This window comes from Anser anser, assembly GCF_964211835.1.
Source record: "Anser anser genome assembly, chromosome: 2".
Taxonomy (NCBI): Eukaryota; Metazoa; Chordata; class Aves; order Anseriformes; family Anatidae; genus Anser; species Anser anser.
The window spans coordinates 12,401,343-12,426,676 of record NC_139721.1 but is presented as its reverse complement, the minus strand read 5'-3'; the positions used below and the strand labels follow the sequence as shown (position 1 = coordinate 12,426,676).

Sequence of the window (25,334 nt, the reverse complement as noted above, 5' to 3'; positions counted from 1 at the left end):
GTAAAAAGGATGTTTGGAAGCTAGGCTGCACATCTTGTAGACACAGCTGTGCCAGCTGGAAAAGGAAGCATCCTTAGGTGATTACCTTTGCCCATGTGTGCCATGCCTACAACTCTGCTGGCAGAACAGATTGCTCAAGCGCCCAAGGCAAAGTGAGATTAGTTTGCTCAATCCTACCTTTAAATTCAGGGGTGGATAAATAGCAAAGTGACTGCTTGTAGCAATCACCTCTCTCTCACACAGTCGCTTCTATTACCAAAGACGCAGAGATGATAATCTCTGGCACAGCAACAGTGACAAGCTAGTGGCAGCACCTTCTTCCACTGCCACAGCTGTTCGTTATCTGTGTGAGGCTGTGAGCATGTAGCTTTAGGGAGCAGCCATGCCAAATGGAAATACTACTGCCCCCTGGAAATACTGCTGCTTATCTTACCATCAAGCTCTGCCTCCCTCAGACCAGCTAGCACAAAACTTCAGTATTCCCCTCAACTTCATTCTATACAACACAGATAAAACACACAAACCCACCCAGAGCGCTTTCAGCTGCAGTAAACAGAAAAGGAAAATCTGAGAAAGGTCGAGGTCCCATGTCCTAACTGGGTCCTAACTGCTAAGCAGGTCCTAACTGCTGCCATATAGATGGCTGCACACTGATCAAGAAGTTCATAAAGTTCCGGGCCAAAGGAGCAAACACCACCAACAAAAATCCAACTATTTCTTGAGGTTTACTTAGCTGACTCTGTGAAAAACCTCTATGGCTTCTCCGTATATACTGGCAGACACGGACAACATAGAAACCTGGAATCTGCTTCCTTTGGAAGCCAGCTTTAAAAAGTTAGTATCGCCTCTACAAGTTAGGTCACAGCTTAAGGATGTGACAAAAATTGTGCTGGCAAGCCCCTTTACCGAAGGGGATTCTTATCTGGTCATATTCTCCCCACACAGGATTCATGCACATAAACAGCAACCCGTATCTGCTTTGGGCCAACCTCCATGACTCCTAGCAATTTTCCCAACTTCTCATTTCCTCATTCTAATTTCTAATTTCCCTCATTCTGCTATCCCCTCAAGATGGTCCTTACTTATGCCTCTCCAACTCACGCAAAGGAACCTTTTTCCTCACGTACCTAGGGCCACTCTTACCCATTTCCCCCGCTGGAGCCTAGGATAACCACTTTCCTCCCGTGAGGGATTGGCAAACCCTTATTACACTGCAACAGTATGGGTGTGCAATTCTAATACTGCATTTTGAAGGAATTTCAGAAAAGTAGCCACTTATCCATGGCTAGCTAGTTTATGTCAACCTGCTATCTTCAGGTTTAAAATCATCACTGCAAGAAATAAAGATCCTTTTCAGGTTCCTAATACATCAAAGCATGAAAAAAAAAAAACAACAAAACAAATAAAAGCCCTCCAACCCATCATAAAAATTATGAATCATTAAAACAATATTCATAACCAACAGTACTAGCAGGTCGTCAGTGCAGTATTTTAAAATTCAGCAAGGCCTCTTACCTTAAAAATTAGGCAAAGAATCTGTCTCCTAAATTACAGTTGACCAAAAGCAAACGGTAGCCTACAGAAATCTACACGAGGTGTGGAAACTAAACAGTCACAGTGCATTATGGGTTGAATTATTTCACAATCTGTATGTCCTTCCAATTAATTGTTTTAATTGGCATTGGTTAACAATGGGCTTAATTTGCAATTGTACACGTCGCAGGAATGTGTCCTATCTGAGTATTAAAAAGAAGTTGAAATTAGACATACTTTGAGCTCACAGCGATCCACAATAACTACATAGTCTGGCTCTGTAGAAACTTCCACATCGTTCTCATCACTCATCCGTTCCTGTTCTACCCAACAACATCCAGTCGGAGTCATCTGAAGTGTCCAACGATCTGGAATGACACAAATTTCTTCAGTCAGGTTTTCTGTTTATCTGGAATACAGTCTCAATGAAGTATCCCGTACCTGCAAAACAATCTCTTTCTACAAATACAGAGACAGAACTGTTATCATCTTCACTGAGAAAGAGTTGGCTTCTCCCTTCTTTCCAGCTAAAGTCACTGCTCCATAAAAATTAGAAACTAAGACAAAAAAACAAACAAAAACACCCACAAACAAACAAAAAGCACCAGAAAAAAGGGTAATAGCGAAAAAAATAGTCACGTTGCCAATTCAGGTTAGGGAATACATCTTACATTACAACATTAGGGCGTACGTCTCCTATTCCACGTTACTCTGGATCCACGCATCCTGAAGTGCAACTTTTTAACCTAAGCTGCTCGTTATTGGAAAGTGCCTCGTACAACAAAAGAATGTCAGCGATTGCTGTTTTTCAGTTAGGTACCATTAGAAAAAAACGGACTTTAGAATCAAAAAACCAGCACCTACAGAAACACATGGGCTTGGCTTGCATAATTACAGGAGCAACATCACTACGGAATAAACCGTGTGATGATTTTTGAGAGCTGTAACAGAAAAAATAAGACTGAAATTGAAGGCTAAAGCTAATAAATAGCGTAATCCTCCTCAGCAAGAATAAGGTGCTAAATGACCTGTTGGACTTTTCACTTACCATTTAAACTTCGCTTTTCAGAAGCTAGAGTTTCCCATCTTAGTGCTGAATATTCAGGAAGCTTAGCACTTTCCTTTTCAGCATTAAGTTCAGCTTGATATGTGCCAGAAACATGGTTTTCCAGAAACTCTTCTTCACCACTATCGGTTTGGTCATCTGTTGGTACTCTATTTTCTTTATCGAATTGAAAACACCTTCTTCTCTTTGCTGCAGCATGTGCAGATTCGTTCCTTCTGCGCTTTCTTTCTGATGCACCTACAAGGATACAGCATAAAAAGTAATCCAAAACATTACCAAAAGAATTCTTTCTTCAAAATCCATTATCTTCATCTTACTTGACTGACAAGAAAAACAAAGGAACTGAGCTACCACTGCCTATATCCCTACATATGTCGAGAAAAGAGTTGAAAGTTAATGGGGTCACTTCGCTATTAGATTAAAAAACAAACAAACAAACAAGCAAACAAAAAACCACACACAACTACGTAATTTCATCCACAAAACAATCACCTTCAGGATTTTACATGCAGAGGATTCTTACTTTGGATGTGGAGTATTAATACAATGTGAGGTTATTTGATAAAGTCACTGTCTTACTACGTGAACTAATATAGATGAACATCAGAAAAGCCTTTGGAAATAAGCTCTTCTTTGAGTCTGTTATCAAGCTGCAGACTTCAAAAGCTGAATACGTGTTTGGAAGAGTTTAATTAAAGAGACAATTTTAAGGGAATATTCAAAGGAGAAAAAAGAATAAAGACTTATACCTCATATGCTTCCTGATTCAGTAAATCTTTTGTGAAAAAATAAACTTTGTGGTTTTGCCCAACAGAAAAGCCCAACATTCGTAGTATTCACATAGTATTGCAAAAGGATATGGGTGAAGTCTGTGGCAAAATTCCCACTCACACTAGTTAGACTTCCCTCCTTCAACTGGAAATCACGGTATGAGGTAGCGAAGATTTTAGCATTTGGGGAAGGGGGGGGTGGAGTGGGGGAAAAATACCATTTTGCGTAATTAAAAACTAGTTGAGTATTCAGAAACTGCCATCCACAACATTTTTTACCTCAACAATTAGCAATTTAGGGGCTATTAAATGTCAGTTGGGTCATCAAAGTTGTTTTTTTATATTGTAAACCAAATTTCTTTGAACTTTAATTCATACCTATATTGAATGAATGACCTCCGGATTTATCTCTCACATTTTGAAGTAAATTTGAAAACATAATACCTCTGGCATAAAGAGCCAGGGATCAGAGAAACCTGTTGTGTCACAAGAACAGAGAAGGTATGAATGACAAGAGCAACTGAATAAAATGCAACTTGCCATTAGAAAGGGGTGTACTGGCATCTACAGGTACCGCTGTCGTCTTTGCATTTTCATTACCGTATTGATCTGGTTTGTTGTATTCAGTCGCAGGGTTTTGCTGTGGTGGCTCGGAGTCGTTACGTGGAGCACGCGCTGGAGAGATGCGACCTTGCAATAAAGAATAGATACCAAAGATCTTTGTCTTGCATTTTCAGTTACAAATGCAGAGACAAGTCTTAAAATCCTTAGCGTCACAGCACATACCTCTTTTCTCAAGAGATTCTTTAATTTCTTCACACAGTCGGCGAAACTCTGCATCCATTTCGTTCCTCACCATAGAATATGCAGTGTCTTGCAAAGCATAGGCTCTGTGACGAACTGAAATTTTACAGACTTTAACTGGATATTGTCTACCAACCAATGAAACTGCTTTGATCACAGAAAAAATCTGCTCTCTTCATAGGCTGGTTCTGAAAGGTTATCTCAGTGAATATTTTCAGCATGACAACATAGAAGTTAATTATTAAAACAAGAGCACTAGTTCCTGTGAGCACTTATATCACAATTCCATGCCCAAGTAGCAAAATGCTAAAATATTTACAATCCGGTAAGAAATGTTCTCTGTGGATGTCCAAAATCATCTAATCCATCCAAAGTCTACCGTCCGCACACAACATTTATCCATCTCTACATTTGACAGATTTTTTAAACTGGGGATAGAAAGCACATCCTCACCTGCATGTCTTTGATCTAGGTGGCATTTTAAGGCATTGTTACAGATAAGATCGATGTCCTTTAGAAAGTCTCCTGCAGTTAGGTACTGGCGCGAGTCAATTTTAGTCAGAACTGTTGAAAGATCCATCGGCTCTTTAATCCTTGTTGCAAAATCAGGTACCTGCAGATCAAATACACGTGTTCAGAGGTTTTCTTAAACTTGCACACTGTCTACCAAAATTATTTTGAAAACTTTAAATAAACGACTTCTTAAAAACCCTGAATATTTGTAATGCATCAGAAGATGCTGAAATTAACCAGTTCGCTTTTCAAAAATGGAAGGGCTCTTTCAACTGGCGTTACAGCTGCTACGAGAGGACGAAAAGAAGTAGGGAGGTCAGAAGGATGTGCATGGTAGAGAAGGAACACCGAGGGTGGGAGATTCATTTCACTTTGCTTCAGAAAATCATAACAGTGAAAGCTGAGTAAGCCATCCGACATTCTCTTTGTTGTTGACATTGAGAAAAAGGTGCATGAATTGCACCTGTGAAGTATCTATTCCAGGCATCTACTTTAGAATGAGATAACTGGGCCCAGAGGTGCTGATTTCTTTCCTCAGACCGTAAGAGGAGCCTAATGACTAGTTTGGATGAGGACATATGTATCTGTCTAGATATTTCACAACTCAAGAACCTAGGAGAAAAGGAGAAGAAAAGTCAGTGGATGCCTACGCGAACAGGACTTTGCTGATACGCGGGTATATTCAAGTTACATCTGTCTTTGAAGTATATGCCCCTAGTTTAGACTTATCGAATAAACTGAAGGAGAAAAAGGTACCTACGCAGCAAATGGGAGGAAAAAGAAAACACACAGCACTTATGGTTGATTCATATTGAGGAGCTCCAGATGAAACAGAGAACAGAACTTAGATGTAGAGCTTAGTGATACGGTTTAGTGGAGGACTTGTTAGTGTTAGGTCAGAGGTTGGACTCAGCGATCTTGGAGGTCTCTTCCAACCTAGATGATTCTGTGAAAACTTAATTTTACAAACTGCTGCTCCTATTCCTGTTCCCACAGAAACTGACAGTCCAATAAAGAGCTTTAGACTTCATTAAAATAGTCCTGTAAATACTGTTTGTAATTATAAAGAAAGATCTCTGTGCTTTTCAGTGCTGTAACATGCCTAAATATCAAAGCCTTTTCACGAGCAAACTGTGTTGGCATTTGGTCTGGCTTTTTAGAATGAAACCAGGGCTTTCAGCGAATAATCCGATAATAGACATTTGAGAGTCAGCAGAAGTAAAAGCACTGCCTCTGCTTCTTGCAAAATCCTAATAGTGCAGTCCTAAAAACAAAGTTGAACCTTCCCCAAAACGCTGAGAAATACAAACACTGAGAAATTACAGACACACACAGATCAACACTAGTTTACCTTCAGTGGGTCAACGGGCTTTGTAAATTCCTTGAAACGTCTGTCAGCGGCAAGTCTCTGAGTAACATCCCTCAAGAAAATTCTAAGTTCACGCAAGGTATCCTCCTCTTCCTCCTCCAGCAGCCCTACTTCTTCCTCTGGTGGCTCCTGAGGCTCAGGTGATGATGGTACAGGCAGGACTTCTAATGTCCGATGAACTTCAATTAACCAGGAAAAATTAGCCAATTTACAGTACTCAAATACAAGCATACGAAAAATTACTAATAGAAAACGACCACCAAAGCAAATCCCAAAGAGCTAGTAACTTACAGACAGGAAAGTTTTAGATGTATTTCTTATATCCTCACCTGCTTTCTTTACAGGAGGCCTAGCAGTTTGATTTAGAATTATGTCCTCAAAAAAATTTGCTCTCTCTTCCTTACCAGGCAACTTGATATCGCAAACTTCTCCAAATTCCTTAATAAATAACTTTTGGATCTAAAGAAGAAGGAGAAAAGACATTTCAGATTTAAGGCCACAAAAAAAATCATATTCTATTCCAAAACGACGAGTACCTGTTAAAATTAATAATAATTCTGTGATTCTGTGATAACCTGAAGAAGACAAACTGAAAAGTTATCTTCCTGGCCTTAAAAGGCTACATTTTCACAGGTTGGCATGGCAAATTCAAACGTCACCTTTAAGAAACACCTGTAGAATTAGATCTCACTGAAGGGGCTGTACGATACACTGATAAAGTAATGGCTTTCACCACATCCAAGATCGCTTCCCTAGTATTCACTTGCCTTGCTGTGTCCTTTAGTTAGAACCTTTATGGCTATAGAGGGAAGAGAACGGCTTCAGTAGACAAGTGAGAGCTTTTTGCTGAGTTTTTATTTCTGTACCAAAAGAAGGTGTCTGAAGTAGCTAGTACTTCTTGGTTTTCCTCCATTTTTCAATTTCTAGTATCAAAAGGTACGTAAGGAATTTCAATACTTATTTTAGAAGGAATTTAGAACCAGTACAAAAACTTCTGTGGAACTTAAGCACTTTCAAAGCAGTTGATAATAAACACGTCTAGATAAGACCCATTCTCTCCCCCAATATCTGGGGCAAAATAATCCAAATGAGAACGGCGTGTTCCTCTTTTGAACACCTTCCTTTAACGTAAACTCTCAGAAATCAACAAAGTTATGCACGTACTTCTACTACAGTTTGTTTAGGAATACAACTGAAAATTGATATCAAAGTTACTTAAGCAGAAATTGGAACTCAGCTTTCCAGCTTGGAAAGATTTGGCCTACACGAAGAAAGAAACTGAATTTTTTATTAAAGCGTTTCAATTCTCTACTAAATTGCATTATTAGCAGTTTATCCAACATAGCATGAAATGGCAGACTGTCAGAAGAAATCTCTTCAGTAAAAATATCCTTTTGTCATTTACATTTCAAGCACTGCATATTCTTGCCTAAACCACTTCGTAGCCACCGGAATTACTGTCTTAAGTAAATTTACTATTTGTGTGTGTGACAAGGGGGTCAAAGTCACTTGCTGGACTCAGAAAAAACCTTAAGCAAATGCTTTCACAGTATTCTTTTTCTCTAAGCAAATTTTAAGAGATTTGTTAAGGTGCCTGAGTAATAACAGTATGCATTTAAGAAAGCACAGCATTTTGATGCTGAAAGCATTCCTAAATTAACAAGAAACTGAAGAAATAGTAAGAAAAGCATTGACAGAAATACCTCTTCTGGGAGATCTGAGTGACACACATCAGATGTAGCAAGCAGCAAAACTGGAGAAAACGCTGGAATGTTCTGCAGTAGAGTTAGAAAAGTAAGTTTCAAGGCAGGCCCAACGTTGTCCCACCACAAATGGATATCTGGGACATAAATTATGCTTGGTGCTGTCTTCTGAGCATTTCGGATCAGCTAGTGAAAAGGAAAGCTTGGATAAGAAAACTAAAACACGTAGAATAGCCTGTTAATACATAACTACATAGCCATCTAACTGCCCTACGAAATGAAACTACGTGAACAGAGCGGCAAGTGTCCTTTCACATGACAAATTTCTCTGTGCACTCTTTCAAATTATCAGCATTCGGGGAACTCTAGTCAGAAGATGGGAAGGATATATTCAGGCAGTGACTAGACACTGTAGCTATATGGCCCCAGATAAAATCATCGCATAACAAAAAAAAGGAAGTGTTCCTCTTATGTGCCACATCAGTATCCAGTCACGTAACCTGTCTGTCCTTACTTGTACAGCTCTCAAATGTTTTTACTAAAGGTAAAAGTATTTTAAGGTAGTGATGCCAAACAACAAAATGGATTTCCTGCCTAAAAGTAAAAACACCAAATCTCTTTATGTTTATTTTTTCTAGTTAAAACCACATCAGTGTGCAAATGAAGCATTTTGTGAATTTTAATGCTTTTAAACAGCACAAGCTGTATATGTACATGTAAAAACAAAACAAACAGAAGCCCTAAACTTTGGTTGCCTTACAAATATAACAAAAAAAGGCTACAAAAAGTACATGACATGCAGTCTAATACAGAGCCATCTACTGTGAGCACTCAGGCTTAGGAGGCAATGAAAACTACTTTCTGGATCCCACTGAGATGAGCAGCATTTCTTTGCACAAAGAGAGGTTTATTAGCAGCACCTCCCAGCTTCCTGAGCTGCTAGCAACACCCTCACTGTAAAATTGGGTATGGAAAATGTGGACATGTACAACATCCGTATTGTTTATGGTTTTATCTAAAAGAAAAGTGGATTTTCAGACAGAAGCAAACATAACAGTGCATTAAAACAAGGCCACCTCCATTACCAATGAATTTTGCTCAACTCACTTGCAACTCAATCGATCCTTTATATACAGTCAATGAATCCTATGAGAATAAAAAGATACCTGTCCGCATATTTCTTCTGGCGGCGCAACGTTTGTAAGCAGATTGGATAGGTCCAGGGTGTGAACGGGAAACTTCTCCAAAGCATGCAACACCGCGGGTGCCAAGTAAGAGACCTGGCCATATCCCGCTTTTCCTGCTATTAGCAGATGGGGCCGACACGACGTCGGTTTGCAGAAAGCACTCCTAGAACAATAGGCATAAGAAAACAAGTTTATAAATGAGGTGCTGAATAGACACACAGATGTTCCAAGTACTTTTCCTATATACTTTCTTTTCCCTCCCCAAATAATCTCCGTATTCCATCAAGTAATAAGCTGTTCTGTGATCGGGAAGACTATCAGAGCCCATTTTCTTACAATCCTGTACCATACCTGCCCCTAAGAAATCCTGCCCATCTCTGTTGTGTCTGCTATTCATTTGGCTGGGCTAAGCAATGGCTCCTGAATTGCACACAGACTGTCTAACTGAATACACAGACGACAACTGGTCTGCTACCTGATATGGGGGAGCACAGCAACTTTCTCTCTCAGCACACACCAGTCTGGATCTCACCACTTCCCATATACACCAATCTTCAGAAAGTCTCAAGTTTAAATACTTGAGAGGTCTCTACATCTGTCAAGTTTAACTGAAATGTGGCCCTAGTTACTGGAGAAGGTAGCAAGAAAGGAGCAGAACAATATTTCTAGAAAAAAATGTCTGTGGGCACTGAACCACACTGGCCGTATCTAAAGCAGCACACAACTGGATTGGGTAAATGACAGCGGTACATTAAATACAGGTAAGATTTCCAGTTAATTTATTCAGCCATTCCAATTGTTTCATCTTCTTCCCTTATGTCTCCTATTCTTTACTAAACCAAGATTGCGAATTAATATTGGCAACCTTGCTTTACTGCTAGGAAATAAATTTGCGAGAAGCATTTGCTTCTTTCCCACTACAATCAGGCTGTACCCTTTGCTGGCTTAAATCAAAGACGCTAGAGACCTAGCCTTGCTCTAAAGGGCAGAAAATCTTCTGGACAGCACAGCAATAGAAACTGAGAAAAATAACTGGCCCAAGTGTGGCAACATAGTCTAGCTTTCCAACTGTGGGCTTACGTGACTTCCATATTAAAATACCAAAAGATTAACACAACTTGGTGGCTTAACGGTAACAAATAAAGACACCATTTGATTTTTTCTCAAGGTGTTTTAACAAGTCATTTCTCAGTTTTCTTTCTGCTACATAATTCACTACTGGTTTAACAATCCTGGAAAACAGAAGGGCAAAAGGTGGCAACACAAATCCATGAAGTTGGTTATTTTTAGCTAAAAGGTCAGACAGCACGTTAATGTGGTCTCGAGTCTTTCAAAGAATGCCATGGATTAAGTCAACACGTTCTGGGAGTCTGCGGATCACTTTGGCTTAGGAAGGGAAGCCTGGGCTTTTCAATTCGATCATTTAGAGCAACTTACTTCGTTAGAACTTTATTCCCTTCACCCTTTCTTCTTGTGAATACCGAGCACCCCTTCAATACACAAACGTGATGTCACCCCTTCATCTACCACCCCTCTCACTTTTAACAGCTGAAACTGTTTACAAAGACTCAGCAGTCCTAAGAATTTAAATGTAACGGGGACCTATCTTTCTTTACCTGCTGGAAGAGAGGTATTTTTTCTCTCGTCCGTCAGGCATTTTATCTGTTAGTTCATCTCCAGAGACTGAGGATGCGTCGTCATCACTGTCAAGTATATCATCTTGTAAAATAGGATTTAAATTGTCTGAAAGACAAAAGAGGTTTGTTAACTTTCCTGAATAGCCTGTGCCTTTCTCTTGCATTAATACAACTTCTAAATCTGTGCCAAAATCCTTTCTTCATTTGAGGGCACAAACTAAATGCTATTTCCTAGAGTTCATCCCACGACAGATCTAAGGAGATGGCACAAGGCTCTGCAAAGCTGTCCTAAGTCCCACTGATGTGTATGTATAAGGTACGCTACTCTGTTGGTGATTTTTTCCCCCCCTTAGAATAAAGAAGATTAGGAACAATTTCTGTAGTTGCTAAATAGCTAAAAAAAACAAGACCATTTCTTTCTGGAGGAGGTTCCCCCAATGAAAGCACGGGGATTAAGGATGTGGTGGCCACAGAATTCCATTCGTCTAGGACTACTGGGATGTGACAGAGACCAATGCATCTTCTAAGTAAGGCTCCTTAAAGATCACTGAAGGAGAAGATAACAGGAGGCAGACAGCAGAGCAGCAGTGCAATTACCAATCCCCTAGCCTCTCTGCTTTTATGCTGTTGGTAGTTTTCCTGCCTTTATTTTACCAAAGCAAATTAATCTATCAGCTCTGCTGGGAGTAATGCTAGTAAGATATTCTCAAGGAATAGGTACATAACTAGTCAGGGATCTCCGTTAACCAGGAGTGGAAGGAGTTTATCAATTTATTCGCTCTCACCAACAGACAGACTGAACTTGCTCAGGCCTGAGGCAGTCAGGAGTCAGCTCGCACATACTATGCAAGCAAAGCCTCAAAGTACACACTAGTAAGTATCAATACTGATTGATCTCACGTGCAAGTGTACAGTATGATCCACAAACATTTAAATTAGGAGACTGGTTAAAAATCATGATAGCTAAAACAATATTTATCTGAAACCAATTATACTTGTATCCTGATCCTGACGTTCTTCAGAAAGGAATTAAAGACATTGACCTAGAAATGCTTCCCCTCCAAATATCTGAGTTTTTATTTTTAAAGGAAAAGAGCTGCTTTATACTTCAAACCTTAAGTCAACCTCTACAAATGCTAATTATTTCAGCTACTGTCAGAAGCAGGATGCTTTAGTAGAGAATGCATAGTCCTCTACCGTGTGTTGAGTCATTCAGAGCTTCCATTTGGCATTTCAGTTTAGAATCCAGAATAAAACCTATGCATTATATTCCAGATATTCCCAAAATAAAGACACACATGGAAATAATAAAATTCTACCATCATTATGTCTGAAAGGTTTGTGTATGCTGATTGCACAAACCAGAAGTTTTTGCTTTGGCAGAATTTTAAGGAAGTGGCTGCTGTGGCTATACCTTGCTGTCGGTCCTTCTTTAGCGCAAGCTGTGCATGCGGGAAGATCTTCTGCACGGCTTGTAAAATATTTGCTACTGTATTTTCAAAAAGTGGCTTAAAGATGCGTGGTAGTGCTTGTCCAGGTGAAGCCACAATCCTGTTTGATGCTGGAACAACCTTCTTCAGAGCCATAAAAAAGTCCTTTGCTTTTATTTTAATAGAATTAACGTCCAGTTGCAATTTCTCCCTACTTGCATAAATCTGAGGATAGCATCGACGCAGACAGCACAGCGCAGCTTCAGCACATAAGGATTTTATATCTGCACCGCAGTATCCTAACAAACAAAAATCAAATCTGAGTCAAGGCCCAGGTTTACAATACGCAACATTTAAAGAATTTGTAATGCCAAAACCGAACAGGTTAACAGGGAATCGAAAGTGCTACCGCTCTGCAGGGAAGTTTTGCTATGTTGCTCACCACCTGATATCCTGTGCTTACGAAGCTGAAGCAGACTCCTCATCAAAACTCTGCTCTTGAGAAAGATGCCCCAGAACCATTCAATGTTCTCAAACAACAAGAACGACAACAGAAAATAAATAGATGAAAGTATCTAACTCTGACTGCTACGAAGGCGTGCCAGCTGCCTCGGTGACTAGTTGTGCAGAAGGGCACAAGAGCTCGGGTACTGCCTGGTGCAAGCTAAGATTCTTTACAACTTAGTCACAAGCAGAATCCATTTTGGTTTCAGTCTTACCAATGCATTTCTCAGCTAGCTCATCAAGCAACTTGTCCGGTGGCTTAGGGATCCAGTCACAAGTATGAATCTTGAAAATTTCTTTTCTAGCCTGGAAACAAAATCATTGCATTTTAGCTTGTCCTAAGTTTTCCTTAAAAATACCAACAAGAAACAAACAAACTGAAAAGCAAACAAACAAACCAAAAAACCAACCATCCCTCAAAACCCCTCATATATATTAATACATTTTTCTTACTTGCTCAACTTTCAAGTATTTTACAGTTATTTAATATACACTCTGCATTTTCAACCAGGAAATTGAATATTTCTAAATTTGTTACACTGATTTTTTCTAAGAACGTGCAATGAAAGAAAAGGCATTTATAGCTTCAATAACAAGTTTCCAAAATATGAGACCTAACGACCCAGAGGAAAATACTGTAATGAAAAATTTATCCAGAAACAGATCTTTTTCTCCAAAAAACTTCTCTAAAATTTAGCAAACTTACATCGTGACAGTCTCATTAGTCCATCACATTTGCTTTTCAGTCAGTAAATTCACAGAAAGCACTTCTAGCACAATGTTTCAAATTGCTACAATTACTATAAAGAAAAAACAATTATGACTCAAACTGCTACCACTGATCTGGGGAACAATCAAATGCAAACACGTCCCCTACTCATTCATAAATGAAGGACTGAGACCAAAATGAAGGACTGAGACCAAAACCACAACTTCAAGATGAAAGCGTCTAAGTGGACTAAATAATTAAGCAAATGGGAACAACTTTGGGAATGAAAGATTTGATTATAGAACTACTTGGTGGTATCATCCTGACCATATATATTCAGTACCAGATTTCCCCTCCACGGAACGACACAGTGTCTCCATGTATCACTCTTTTGTTCAAGTTGTAATTTTTTTTTTCTATAAAGTTGGACTTCGCCACGTTAGCATTAACGTTGAATTTAAGTTCTCACCTCTTTATTTGGCAAGTTGAAGAGGAACTCTCTGTCAAAGCGTCCTGGTCTTCGTAAAGCAGGATCTACAGAATCCAGTCTGTTGGTGGCTCCGATTACCACGATCTCCCCTCTGTTATCTATGCCATCCATAAGCGTCAGAAGAGTTGAGACCATGGAACTAAGAGAAAAACATAATTTTTACTTACTGGTTCAGTAAATTTTGTTACATTCCACATGACTTTCTCCCATGGGTAGTCAAAAAGGACAAGCTTTTTAAGGGCAGGACTCTTTTTAAGACATAAAAAAATAGGTAAGTTAACACAGACCACGTGCTGATATCAGACTTAGTAAATTGGTTTCAACTATCGTTTAAAATCAGCTGTTTTAGCATTGAGTTACAAGTTTTTAGGATAAATTAGTGTGTTCACAGTAAATTAAACAGGTCATCATCCTTTTGTTATTCCCCAAAGATCAAGCAGATTTTATGTAGGTGCAAAAATGTAATACCTATAGATGTGGTCTTGTTTACTGGACCGCACAGGAGCGAGACCATCTATCTCGTCAAAGAAAATAATTGAAGGTCGCATCTGATAGGCCTAGCATGAAAACACAGAGTAAAACAGAATGATGTAAAGAAAAAATGCACAAAAACATCATGGTTAGAATGTCACCTCAACTAGATTTTTCACTTCAGCATCTGGGACCTCTACTTAAAGAGCTAATGGAGTATCTGGCATGACTAACCGAAGACGGCAGTCCGTGGCAACCCACTGTGACTGGGTGACAGGAAACAAATCATACCGGTAGTTCTTACAGCTGACATTTACAGCAGAAACACTGGCATTTCCACTTCAGTGGGAAAAAAAATATCTATCAAAATACAAAAAAAAGCAGCTAGTTCTACTTACAAATGTTGACCATAGAAAATGACGGTTTCAACTCTGACAGAATACACTGCACATTTCAACCTTACCTGTTCAAATAACGAACGAAGCTGACGTTCTGATTCCCCCACGTATTTTCTCAGGCAGTCTGAAGCCTTTCTCATAAAAAATGTTATTTTTCTGTCACCTTGGCTACATTCGCTGGCAAGAGCACGAGCAACCAGTGTCTTTCCTGTTCCTGGGGGACCATAGAATAAGCAGCCTCTGCAATAAAAAAGATTCAGATAGGAAAAAAAACATCATGATGAGTACCTCTTACGACCATCGTCTCTAGAACAAACTCCTCTTTCCTAACCAAAACACGTCATGTATAAGACAGCAGTAACAGCTGAAGTGTGGGTAGAGTCAGAACAGATAGAAGTTCTGCGTTTTTACAACATTTCACAAGAAAATTTATTTTTTTCACCCAAAGAAATGAATAAGGGGGGTAACTCAAGTGTACAAAACCTTCAAAAGAGAGCGTACTGTCCCAGAAGGACACTTCCAAAACTGCTGACAGACAGGCTGATTAGAGCAAACCGGAGCCAAACGAGCAAACTTCAGCACAGAATCTGAGAATGGGCTCAATGGTAAATCACCAATTCATTCTTCAGTGATAAACTGCGTATTCTTGCTTTCACAAAATGCAGAATCTGATAGTGAAGCATTTAATTCTCCCTTCAAAAGCATTAAGTTACTGGGTTTGGTCTCTCAGACCATCTATAGCTGATGGCAAGCGAGGAAGTCTAAAGCTGGAAGGAAAAGTGATGCCTTAGCACTCAGAGGAAAAAGAAAAAAAAAAAAGCAAAAAGTAGGTGGGAGAAACAACTGGGCTTCCAAGCAACATATTACAATTGACTTCCACTAGAGAATCCCTTCTTGCTTACAGACTAATCGAGCTGACTTGTACATAAAACTCAGAACAAAACCACTCCAACCCAACTTTTTAAAACCCAGGCACTTTTGAAGTATTTTCTCATCTTAAAACACCAGACACTAAAACTTAAAACTTTAAGGCATTCATTGCTTATATTTTTAATCTACATATATTCTGGATTCTATCCATTTTTAAGAAATTCCTTTTTACTACTACTAAAACAAATGTTCAACGCTGCCAGAACTGTTGAAGCACGGAAGCATATTGATACCTTAATTGAACATTCTCCCGAAAACAGCTGACTTACAATTAATCGCTTTAAGGAGTTACCTTGGGGGCTGAATATTCAATCTCTCAAAGACTTCTGGATACAGTAGGGGAAAAATCACCATCTCTTTCAAAGCTGTGATGTGTTCTGAAAGACCACCCACGTTATCAAATCCAATCTAAAGAGAAATTCAACACAACACAGTTTATATGCTGAAGAAAGCAGCAACCTGGATACAGGTTTCATCAGCAATTATGTCAGCACAAAGGAAACATTCTGGGCGATTTTTGAAGTTGCTTTAGAGAAAACCATAAACAAAGGTAGCTGTAGATGGCACATTACTGAGAGCTTTCATAATCACCGGAAACACTCACTGACACAAGGAATTAAAGACTTACCGCGCTATCTACTTGCATTGGATCTCCCTGACTTCCTCCAACTTCCTTTTGATCCCTCTGAACTCTCTTTAGGTCATGTTTCTGAAGTTTCACTGGAAGAGTCCTGATTTGAATTAAGGAGAAAGAAAAAGAAGCCTTATAACTTAAGATGCAGCTAGAAGATTTTTGTTTTTATAACGATGCCAAGCAGATGTAGAAGACCTTATTAATTAATATAAAGAAGACCTTACTAATTGACATAAACTTAAACCTAATTAAATATTCATTTGAAGGAGATTCCTCCCTCCCCTATTCTCTAACAACAGCAACCTTCTTGAAGATGTGCTCTCGTTGTCCTCACTGCTCTCACCACTCTCCTCCGTATCACATGTGCTATCAAGTGAGAGAGATGAGCAAGAGGTTGTAGAATCACTGCTGGGGGATGCACGTCTCCGTCTGCAAGCAAGCATATAAACCAAAAAGTTAAAAAGAAAATAGAGCAGATACTAAGTAACGCCAAAAATTAAGGGAATTCTAACTCAGAATTTACTCTGAGATCTATTTTCCAGGCCACTGTACTCTTTAGGAATCTGATTTCAAAGGACGCGACATGATTTTCCTTGTGACAACTGTCTGCTTTCAAGAATGCTCAACAAAATATCTGGCAATCAACAGCATTCTCTACGCACTAACTGCTTACAGAATCCAAAAAGCCTTTATCATTATACGGCAATTTATGGTTTCATTTAGATCTTTTCTTTTTTAAGGTAAATTTCATAGAGAAACATTAATTGATTCCAATGAGAAACTAGAGTCAGTATTTGAGTGATTTTTTTTTTTAAATCTAACAAAACTTCCATAAAACCCCTCCCTCTAAATCAAATGAAATTATCTTCCGTTTTAAGAAAATAATTTGTATCCTTCAAGATTAAATTGTCTGACTAAGATTTTTAGAGGGAGATTCTGGCTTCAGTTCCAGAACAAAAGAATTTCAGTTACAGAAACTCAGACCCTATCTCCATAATCATCTTAGCAGTGACCCACAAATACTGGATTTAAAACAAACAAACAAACAAAAACACTTAAAAGTATCCACCTCCTCCCCTCCAAATATTTGTTTCCTCTATATCCTCAGACTACCACAGTACTGATCATAAAGTTACTCTGTAATTACCACTAAACTGAAAACCATTTGAAGCATGCAGTAACAAGACTGACAGCTCTACAGATAAATAAGAGCTATCACTAGCCATACACCAACCTGGTACGTCCCCTACAGCAAGATTTTTGTGACCCAGCATTTTCAAGTGACTCTTTCTGTCTGACAGAAGGGGGCTGGTCCGGATAAGTTCTCTCTTGTTCTTTTGGTTTTGCTGAAAGGAAAGAATCCAGAATAATGATACAAATACATTTAAGAGAGAGGAGGATATCAAAAGATAAAGGAAATGCCACGTGTTTCACTCATCCCTAATTCCAGAGGAATTTTTAACTGTTTTTGCTTTTCATCAATGCATAGTACAAGCGGAAAAATGCACCTGTTTTTTAAGGTGAACTGAAAAATCACAAGAGCAAGATTATTAAGCATGATTAACTACTGTTATATCAAGGTACATAGTTTTGTTGTTTTGTTTTTTTACTTCTCAGTGGAGATCTTTAACTTACAAGTTCTGATACGGAAACAGGAAAACTTACTCTGTAGATCTATGAAAAGAATAGTGCACTGAAGGAACAGTGGCAATATAAAGAGTAAATTACGCGCAGAAAAAAAGAAATGGGAGTAAAAAGTGGGCATTCTGAAGTCACACTACAGCAGTTAGCATTGCATTTGTAATACAGCACTGACAGCCAGTAGAAACAGACCAGTGCATACACCAAATGAAAAAGAGCACTAAGTATGCCAAAGAGCAAAGAAATAGAACGTGCACAGGACACGTGCGTCTGATAAAAACAGTGAAGTTTACGTGCAGAATGAAGGTACAGACCTGAAATAGAACTGTGTGCGCAAATATATGTGTATTTGCATTCAAAAATTTCATCTCATTTATGCGCAAGAAATAAGGTTTTAAGAGAAACTGTGCGTTTAACCTACTTTCCAATGGAGCTTGATAGCGATCAACGGGTTTCCTCTGTCGAAGGTTGTAACGCCTTGGAATATCTTCACCATCATTTTCTTTGTTCTCATTTTCTCCTGATGTCTGTACTGTACCACAAAATGACACCGAATCGTTAAGTACTTTTGCAAATTATATTAAATCCAAAATGCACTACACAGATGCCTGTAGGTTTTATTATTGCCATTATCTTAATGACACAGTGGATCCTGCAAAACCTTAGGATGAATTTATGCAAGTCATGTTTCAGAAATCACAAATCCTAACAGACGAGCATGCACCTAGACATTGTTCCGTCCTCTCTGAAACTGCTGATCGACTTGTCATCAGCCTCGGTGTTTAACAACAGGCAAAATTCTGTCATATTGCTTAGCTAAGATGCAGACCTTATGAAAACAGCTATTTCAGAAAGTCACTTCTTCTTAGTTTGAGAAAGTATTTCATGGAAATGGTTTTAATAGTCTGTAGTGCTAAGACTAAGCCTAGTAATCTAGGTCCGAGTGTATCTCTGCCACAAATTCCGTGAGCCGTAACGGGCCAGTCACAGGCCTGAAGCTCACCAATGAGAAAACAATGCCAAATGCATATAAGCTTAGGCCATTAGCTTCCGTCAAGTAACTTGAAGTTGTTTCATGAAAGATGGTAAAAAGCACAAAAACCAGAGTGCAATTATCTACCAGGTTCTGGTGAATATCCTCTCACGCTAACAGCAGGACACCAAGGCAGGAACGTACATACTCCATTCACCTACCTGTCTGCCAAAAGGAATTACATTTTTTTTCTTGAAAAGCACTGCCCTTTTTGTTTTTTTATTTTTTAACCCGAAAGGTTGCATTGCTTTCTGAATGCAAGATAAGTGCTGTGGGGTATACAGACAGCACATGGAAAACTGAGAAATAAGTAAATGAGTTTGTGATCACTACCATCTCCAGTCCTTGGTGCTCCAACACTCCTATCACAAAAGCATGAATTTCTCTGCTTTATTGCTCCGCCAACCCTTTCCTTTGTTCCAATAACTTCTTTTATAACAACACTGGCACTTTTCTCACTCTTTTCTGGCCTATTTTTAATTATAAAAGTATATACTAGCTTTTTCCTAATTTAAAATTGTAGTTTGTATTTTGATCATCAATTAATTGCCCCAGGCTCATTTCCCATTCAACATGCTATTTAAAATTTCTCTCTACAAGTCTCTGCTGCACAACTCCCTGAAACCCACACACTTTAACCAAGCTTCTCCCTCTAGACCGGCCCCCGCCTTGTATTCAAGCTACTCTTATTAAGACCTTAAGCTAATGTTTTCCTAACTAAACCTCCAAACGATGAGTCAACTCTGCTTCTCCCTTACTAGTCCATGGCCAAGTCATTGTTCCTCTCGAGTCCTTCCCTCGGGTTCCCACCTGCCACTGTGCATCTCTCTGCTCCTCTGATGGGAGGAGCAAAGTATTTTCTGGGGCTCTGCCTCCTGTCATTGTCTCTCTGAGCTCCTTTGCGGGTGTACAGGTGAGCTCTACCACATAATCTAACTTATCAGCTCAACTACCACAACATCCTTTTCTGTCCTTAAGTACAGTCTTGCCCCGTCCTGATCTGTTTAGAAAGCTCCTACGAGGATGATCTGATTTATTGCTTTCATCACAACTAACATTCTTCTTAAAACTGTAAGTTTTCCCATCACTTCAAAGTTAATATGGCCTTCCGTGGCTTAACCTCATTCCACAAGTCACTGAGTACCAAGATGACAGCTCCTAATTACAGGCCCTGACAGCAGCTTACACTGGCTACCTTCTAAACGCAAAAATGCACAACGCTATCTTCTCTCCTGCTGAGCTTCACACCTGGGAGGAGCTTTTCATACACATCTGGCAGCCTCTCTATCTTGCTTCCTGAAAATTCTTGCTGTGCTGCTCAAAACCATGAAAACTGTCACGCTCCTGCTGTAGCGGTATCGCTGTTTCGCATGCTGAATGATACTGTTCATTTCTTTCCATTCCCACCTGTCTACAACCATCTGTTGCCTTTTATCTTGAAAGCAGTTTGGAAAAACGCATTGTTTTTTTTTTTTAAACACCTGTTCTGAGCTCACTACAGTACAGCCCTAGAGTCCATAACTAAGGCTTGTAAAGTCAATAGCAACACAGAATTTTTATAGAAGACAAATACCCAGTAATTTAGCTTGTTTCAATTGTTTAAGACAAGGCTTTTGGTTAGAACAGAGTAAAGGAAGCTTAAAACCAGAACTCACCAACAATCTCATCTGGACTGCCAGGTTTAGCAGTTCTTTGACAGTCTGGATTCACACAGGTGAAGATATCAAGGTTTTCCTGATTCAAAGCAACAAGAAAGATCGGTCACAAACGTGCAGAAAAACAGACGTGCATACTTGTTGCCTACACAGTAACATTATCGAGGCACTCCATATACACAAAAAAATAAATTAATGCACAGGAGGAGAGAATGGGAATAGGATTGTGCGCACCCACAATCAGTAACAAGAATTTCTGCTCAAAACTAGGGCTCAGTACACGCGGTGGTTAAATACTTGCCCAGATACAAAGCTGAGTGCATTAGTTAATCATAGGTTAATAACCTACAGCGTGACAGAACCGAGGAAAAAGAATTACCTTCCTAGCAGACATACCAAAAAAAAAATCATACAGGCGTGTGAGAGATGCTAATAAAAAGTACTGTGGACAATTCTGGTTTAATTTCATGGCCCTGAGCAACCGGCTCTAGGTGTCCCTGCAGTTGGACCAGATGACCTCCAGAGGTCTCTTCTAACCTCAACTATTCTGAGATTTGAGAGGGAAAAAAAAAGGAATTCAGATCTAAACAAAAGGCTACGAAGGCAGGCTATCAGGAAGTTTTTAAATGATGTGCCTATCATTCAAAAGAACGGTAGAATAATTTAATTTAATAGAGCAAAACTAAGACAGAGGAAGTATGACTGCTGCATACAACTTTAACAGGAGTTCCTCTAGACACAGGGCATTACTTAAGCTCATGACCAAGCCACCACAGGAACAAATATACATAAAGTAGCCACCAGTTAATTCAGTCGGAAATATGAAAGGCTTCAAGTTCCTGAAAATTCTGGGAGCAGCTCGCAACCAAGGACGTATTCTAAAATGCCAGTTCGGTCAATTTATGAAAACAATTCCATTTGCCTGTAACAAATGATTAAAACTACATGATACTGGAGATTCTTTGTGAGCTCTCAAGAAAAAAAACACGTTAACAGGAATCAAAATTCGGGTGAGTGACAAACACAGGAAGCTACGCACTGCCTTTTGTTAAGCTTTCCAAGTAAATGTGTTCCCGAGCATGACGAGAAATATGATTTAGGAGCTAAGGAGAAAAAGATAAAACAGCTTAAACTGCCCAGGTGATGGAAAGCACCAGTCTTTTTGCATATTCAGTCCCCCAGTCAGAGCTTTTAGTAAGATTTGGAGTAAAAACCCAAGTCTGAAACCGCTGTTTGTAAACAGTGTCCATTCAAAAAGCAGAAGGCAATTCAGAAACTGGAGTATGAGACACGCATTTCAGCATCCCCCTGTTATCTCACATCTTCTGCAGAAGATACTTCCTCTACTCTTAAAAGATACCTGGAGCACAACTCTATCAGTAAGACATGAAGTTGTAATTAGAGAGCAAGACTGTATGTTACTTTAGACCACACTATTCTTTGGAAGGAAGTTATTTCAGTTCAGTTAAAATCACAACTAAATTACTTCCCTACGTGAAATACTCTACAAAAATGGCAAAATAAAGGAGTATTTGTTTCTGGGTTGCTGCGCACCTCAACGTCTTCCCAATGTCTTCTTTGGTATCTACGGATCTGCTCCATTTCATCCATTTTTTGCAACACAACTTCTGCAGTACTAAGATAGAAAGTTGACATGTAAGAGCAAAGTTAGGCATATATGAAAAAAATTAAACAGTACAGATAATCAATAGGACGTTTTAACATAGAATGCACAAAGCAAAAGTCATTGATACTTAGCCAAGATTTTAGACATTACCAAAAAATTAGGTGAAATCTTTATTTTTGATAGAGATTTAAGAACAAACATTTGAGGATTTGCAAACATACACTGTTTTCAGGCTTATTTTCCCCTTACTGAGCACATTTAAAATATGTATATATTTAAATGCAGGAGGAAAATAAGAATTCTGAGTATTATAATAAGACATTAGAAAGAAATTATGTCAGCTTTTAGTACTACTTAAGTTGCTGTGCACAGTAGCATTAAGTCATTTTTTGTTCACCAAGGAAAAGCTGTTTGTTCTTCTCTTCATGGTAATCTAAGTTTCATGTTGTAGAAAATAATGAAATGAAATTCTGAAGCAGAAAACAATTTTGGCTTCAGAAACAGAAATAAACCACGGACAGAAACGCAGAATCGCTAGGACTACTTCACTTTGACTGTATCAAACTGTCCTAAGTTTCTTAACCGAGCGTTACATTCGCTTTTGTAAGTATGGAACAAAAAGTTCATTAAAAGTGAAGGCACTTCTGACACTAAGAAAACTGCTGAATGGGGAAAGTTAAATCTAATGAAAGTCACAGGTAAAGTAATCGTTCGGGTTCAGAAGACACCCCAGAAACCCGCTAGGCCCATATATAAAAGACGCTCAGTATGAAGATCTCTCATCAAATGCCAATCCCAAAACTACAACCTCAGCGGCAAATTAAACCCAAAGCCTGTGATACGTGACCAGTACCAGCCACTGGTGGCCAGTAGTTACCTGTAGCAATGCATCGCAAACACGAGGGCATGTAAGGAAGTCTCGGCCTACCCCCGAATATACTGAACTCACAATGCCAGGCGTGACCGTACCTCTCTGCTGTCAAAATACAGAGCAAGTCGAGGCCAACACCATGCCATAGCACAAAGGCTTGCTAAGAAAGATCATTTTAGGAGGTCTGCAAGAAAAGACGACTTACTTTGTTATAAGTTTGTCAAACAGAATGGATGAGTTTGTAGTAGGGTAACGACTTCGTCGAACTCTGCAGCTTCGGCGCAGCTCCAGATCCCCGTTTTCTCCACGGACTCGTCTCGCAGTTTTTACATCAGCTCTGGTCCTCAGCGTTCTGGTGACTGAAATTCGGAAACGAATACAGTATTTTGAGACAGTAAAGATGGGCTTCTCTTGATTTCACCACTGCTCTTGTAAAATGTAAAGGGACAAGCAAAAAAGACACCCTGAGGTGGACTGCTTTTTCGTTAAATTCTGAATCAGAACTTGTTGTCATGACCACCACATTCCACTCACTTACCGTTCTGAACGTTTAAACTGTCTACTTAAAAGCGTGACCTGTAGAGAAACTTTTTAAAAGACTGAAAGCTAGTCTGACAAAAACACATGTGCAACTTTTGTTCCACGCAGGAGGGAAGTTTACTTCAGTTACTTCTGTCTTGAAAAAGTGAAAACAATCAACACCTTTCTCTAAGGTGTTTTCACTCCATTCATGCAAAACTATATCTAACAGTGTTTAAAAAAACTATTACATTTTAAGTCTCTTCCTAAGATGTATGCTTTATTACCCTGTTTAAGCACGCAGCACTTTCATTTCCTGCATTAAGATCTAACAGCTCAAGGAGATAAGAACCGTTTCAAGAGAAGTACCCAAACACCAGATAACTCAAACTCTTGCTTTTTAGAAAAAAAGTCTGCTCACTGTTTACCATACAGCATCCTTTGGCACAGGCTTGTTGCTTGCACTAGCATTAAAATAGCCAAGAGGACAAGGGGAAGGCAAGAGCTACACCACTGTGGCGGTAGGATCACAGCTAAGGTTTAAGTTTGTGGTTGCCAACTCTAAGTTTGAGCTTACTAAAGGCTGACTAAGTTTGAGCTCACTAAATAACAATTTACTTTACACAGTTGGAACTTGAATTACAGCACGGGAAATGCTGTCTTTCAGGCCGCTTGCCCCCGTTTGGCCCACAGCTGGGAGGACACTGCCTGCAGCTAAGAGATTTTTCCACTCATCAGCAAGTGGCCTCACTGCACCAAGCGTGCCTGGTAACTCAGCCCTGCAGTTTGGTCTCAAGTCAAACTGCTCAACTTCAGTGAGAGCTTCCAAACATCAGAAAAGTCACTGATGAGTGAAGGAGCTGATGAGTTCAGAAGGTTTGGGGCCAAATGAAATCGATGGAGTGACCAAGTGCCATCCCCTTCAGTAACCAGCATAAACAGGTATCCTAGGGAGTTACAGCCACTTACCTGCATTATATTCTTTTTTTCTGTTTGATTTCGGCTTTGTCAACTGCCTACATTAAGAAAGAGGACAGAGGAGAGAAGGGGGAAAAGAATTCTTGTATTAGACCCAACAAAAATGGGAAATTTCACCAGGTTTACAAGCCAGTGCTCCATGGTATACAAAGAGAAGCACCACATGGAGGATCCAGATCCCAAGTCTGTCGCATACCACATGCACACAGTTCTGTACGTACCCACATTTCCTAACTTGCTCACGGTGAATTCTCAAAAGTATGAGCAATAGCTCAGTGACCAAAGTGGAAAAGATACCTCGAAGGGGTTGGGAAAAACACGCATGGTTTTTAGAAAAGCAGAAGACTTTCACTGAGAAGAGGGATTCTAGTTTTAAGGTACTGGTACCAACATCAGCATACTCATAGGACTTTGCTGATTTTAGCTGAAGGTTTATCAGGCCATGGCTCACTGGACACGCTTTCACTCTTGCTTTTCAATCTATAAATTGAACAGAGATTGAATGTATAGAAATACAATACCTTGAAAAGTGTCCTCTGTTGACATTTTCACTCAATATTGCCATACTTTCCTCAAAGTTGGAGCCTGAACATCGCAGGATGCTTTTTCTCATTGATCTTAAACAGTGTCCATTGAAACATTCAATACTGCCAGAAGAATAATCCTATGAAAAGAAGGAAACATGAATGTATTTATGTGAACCACGTAGATTCACATAAAGAAATTCTGCCTCACGCAAGTTTAGTTAACCCTCCCGACTTGGCAGTGGGGTAGACACTGAACCACTGCTGTGCTCAAGAAAAAAAAAAAAAAAAAAAAAACAGAAAAAAAGAAAAATCAGCTTTCAAAACTAAGGCTCCCC

The 25,334-nt window shown here is 39.3% G+C and overlaps 1 protein-coding gene across 1 annotated transcript in view; it reads right to left on the bottom strand.

The window, feature by feature from the left end:
• ATAD2 (ATPase family AAA domain containing 2) overlaps window positions 1-25,334 on the bottom strand; it is a gene marked incomplete at both ends in the record, with an annotated part of 29,822 nt that overhangs the window by 980 nt on the left and 3,508 nt on the right. The window contains 25 exons of the mRNA XM_083823776.1: window positions 1,771-1,901; window positions 2,582-2,836; window positions 3,910-4,059; window positions 4,156-4,269; window positions 4,627-4,786; window positions 6,038-6,234; window positions 6,385-6,514; window positions 7,759-7,944; window positions 8,925-9,108; window positions 10,562-10,688; window positions 11,997-12,311; window positions 12,732-12,822; window positions 13,695-13,854; window positions 14,184-14,272; window positions 14,650-14,824; window positions 15,807-15,922; window positions 16,143-16,245; window positions 16,452-16,577; window positions 17,383-17,494; window positions 18,211-18,321; window positions 20,478-20,556; window positions 22,032-22,113; window positions 23,181-23,334; window positions 24,464-24,510; window positions 24,994-25,136. Coding sequence (XP_083679902.1) covers window positions 1,771-1,901; window positions 2,582-2,836; window positions 3,910-4,059; window positions 4,156-4,269; window positions 4,627-4,786; window positions 6,038-6,234; window positions 6,385-6,514; window positions 7,759-7,944; window positions 8,925-9,108; window positions 10,562-10,688; window positions 11,997-12,311; window positions 12,732-12,822; window positions 13,695-13,854; window positions 14,184-14,272; window positions 14,650-14,824; window positions 15,807-15,922; window positions 16,143-16,245; window positions 16,452-16,577; window positions 17,383-17,494; window positions 18,211-18,321; window positions 20,478-20,556; window positions 22,032-22,113; window positions 23,181-23,334; window positions 24,464-24,510; window positions 24,994-25,136 — 3,537 coding nt within the window. The remainder of the gene's footprint in view (window positions 1-1,770; window positions 1,902-2,581; window positions 2,837-3,909; window positions 4,060-4,155; window positions 4,270-4,626; window positions 4,787-6,037; window positions 6,235-6,384; window positions 6,515-7,758; window positions 7,945-8,924; window positions 9,109-10,561; window positions 10,689-11,996; window positions 12,312-12,731; window positions 12,823-13,694; window positions 13,855-14,183; window positions 14,273-14,649; window positions 14,825-15,806; window positions 15,923-16,142; window positions 16,246-16,451; window positions 16,578-17,382; window positions 17,495-18,210; window positions 18,322-20,477; window positions 20,557-22,031; window positions 22,114-23,180; window positions 23,335-24,463; window positions 24,511-24,993; window positions 25,137-25,334) is intronic.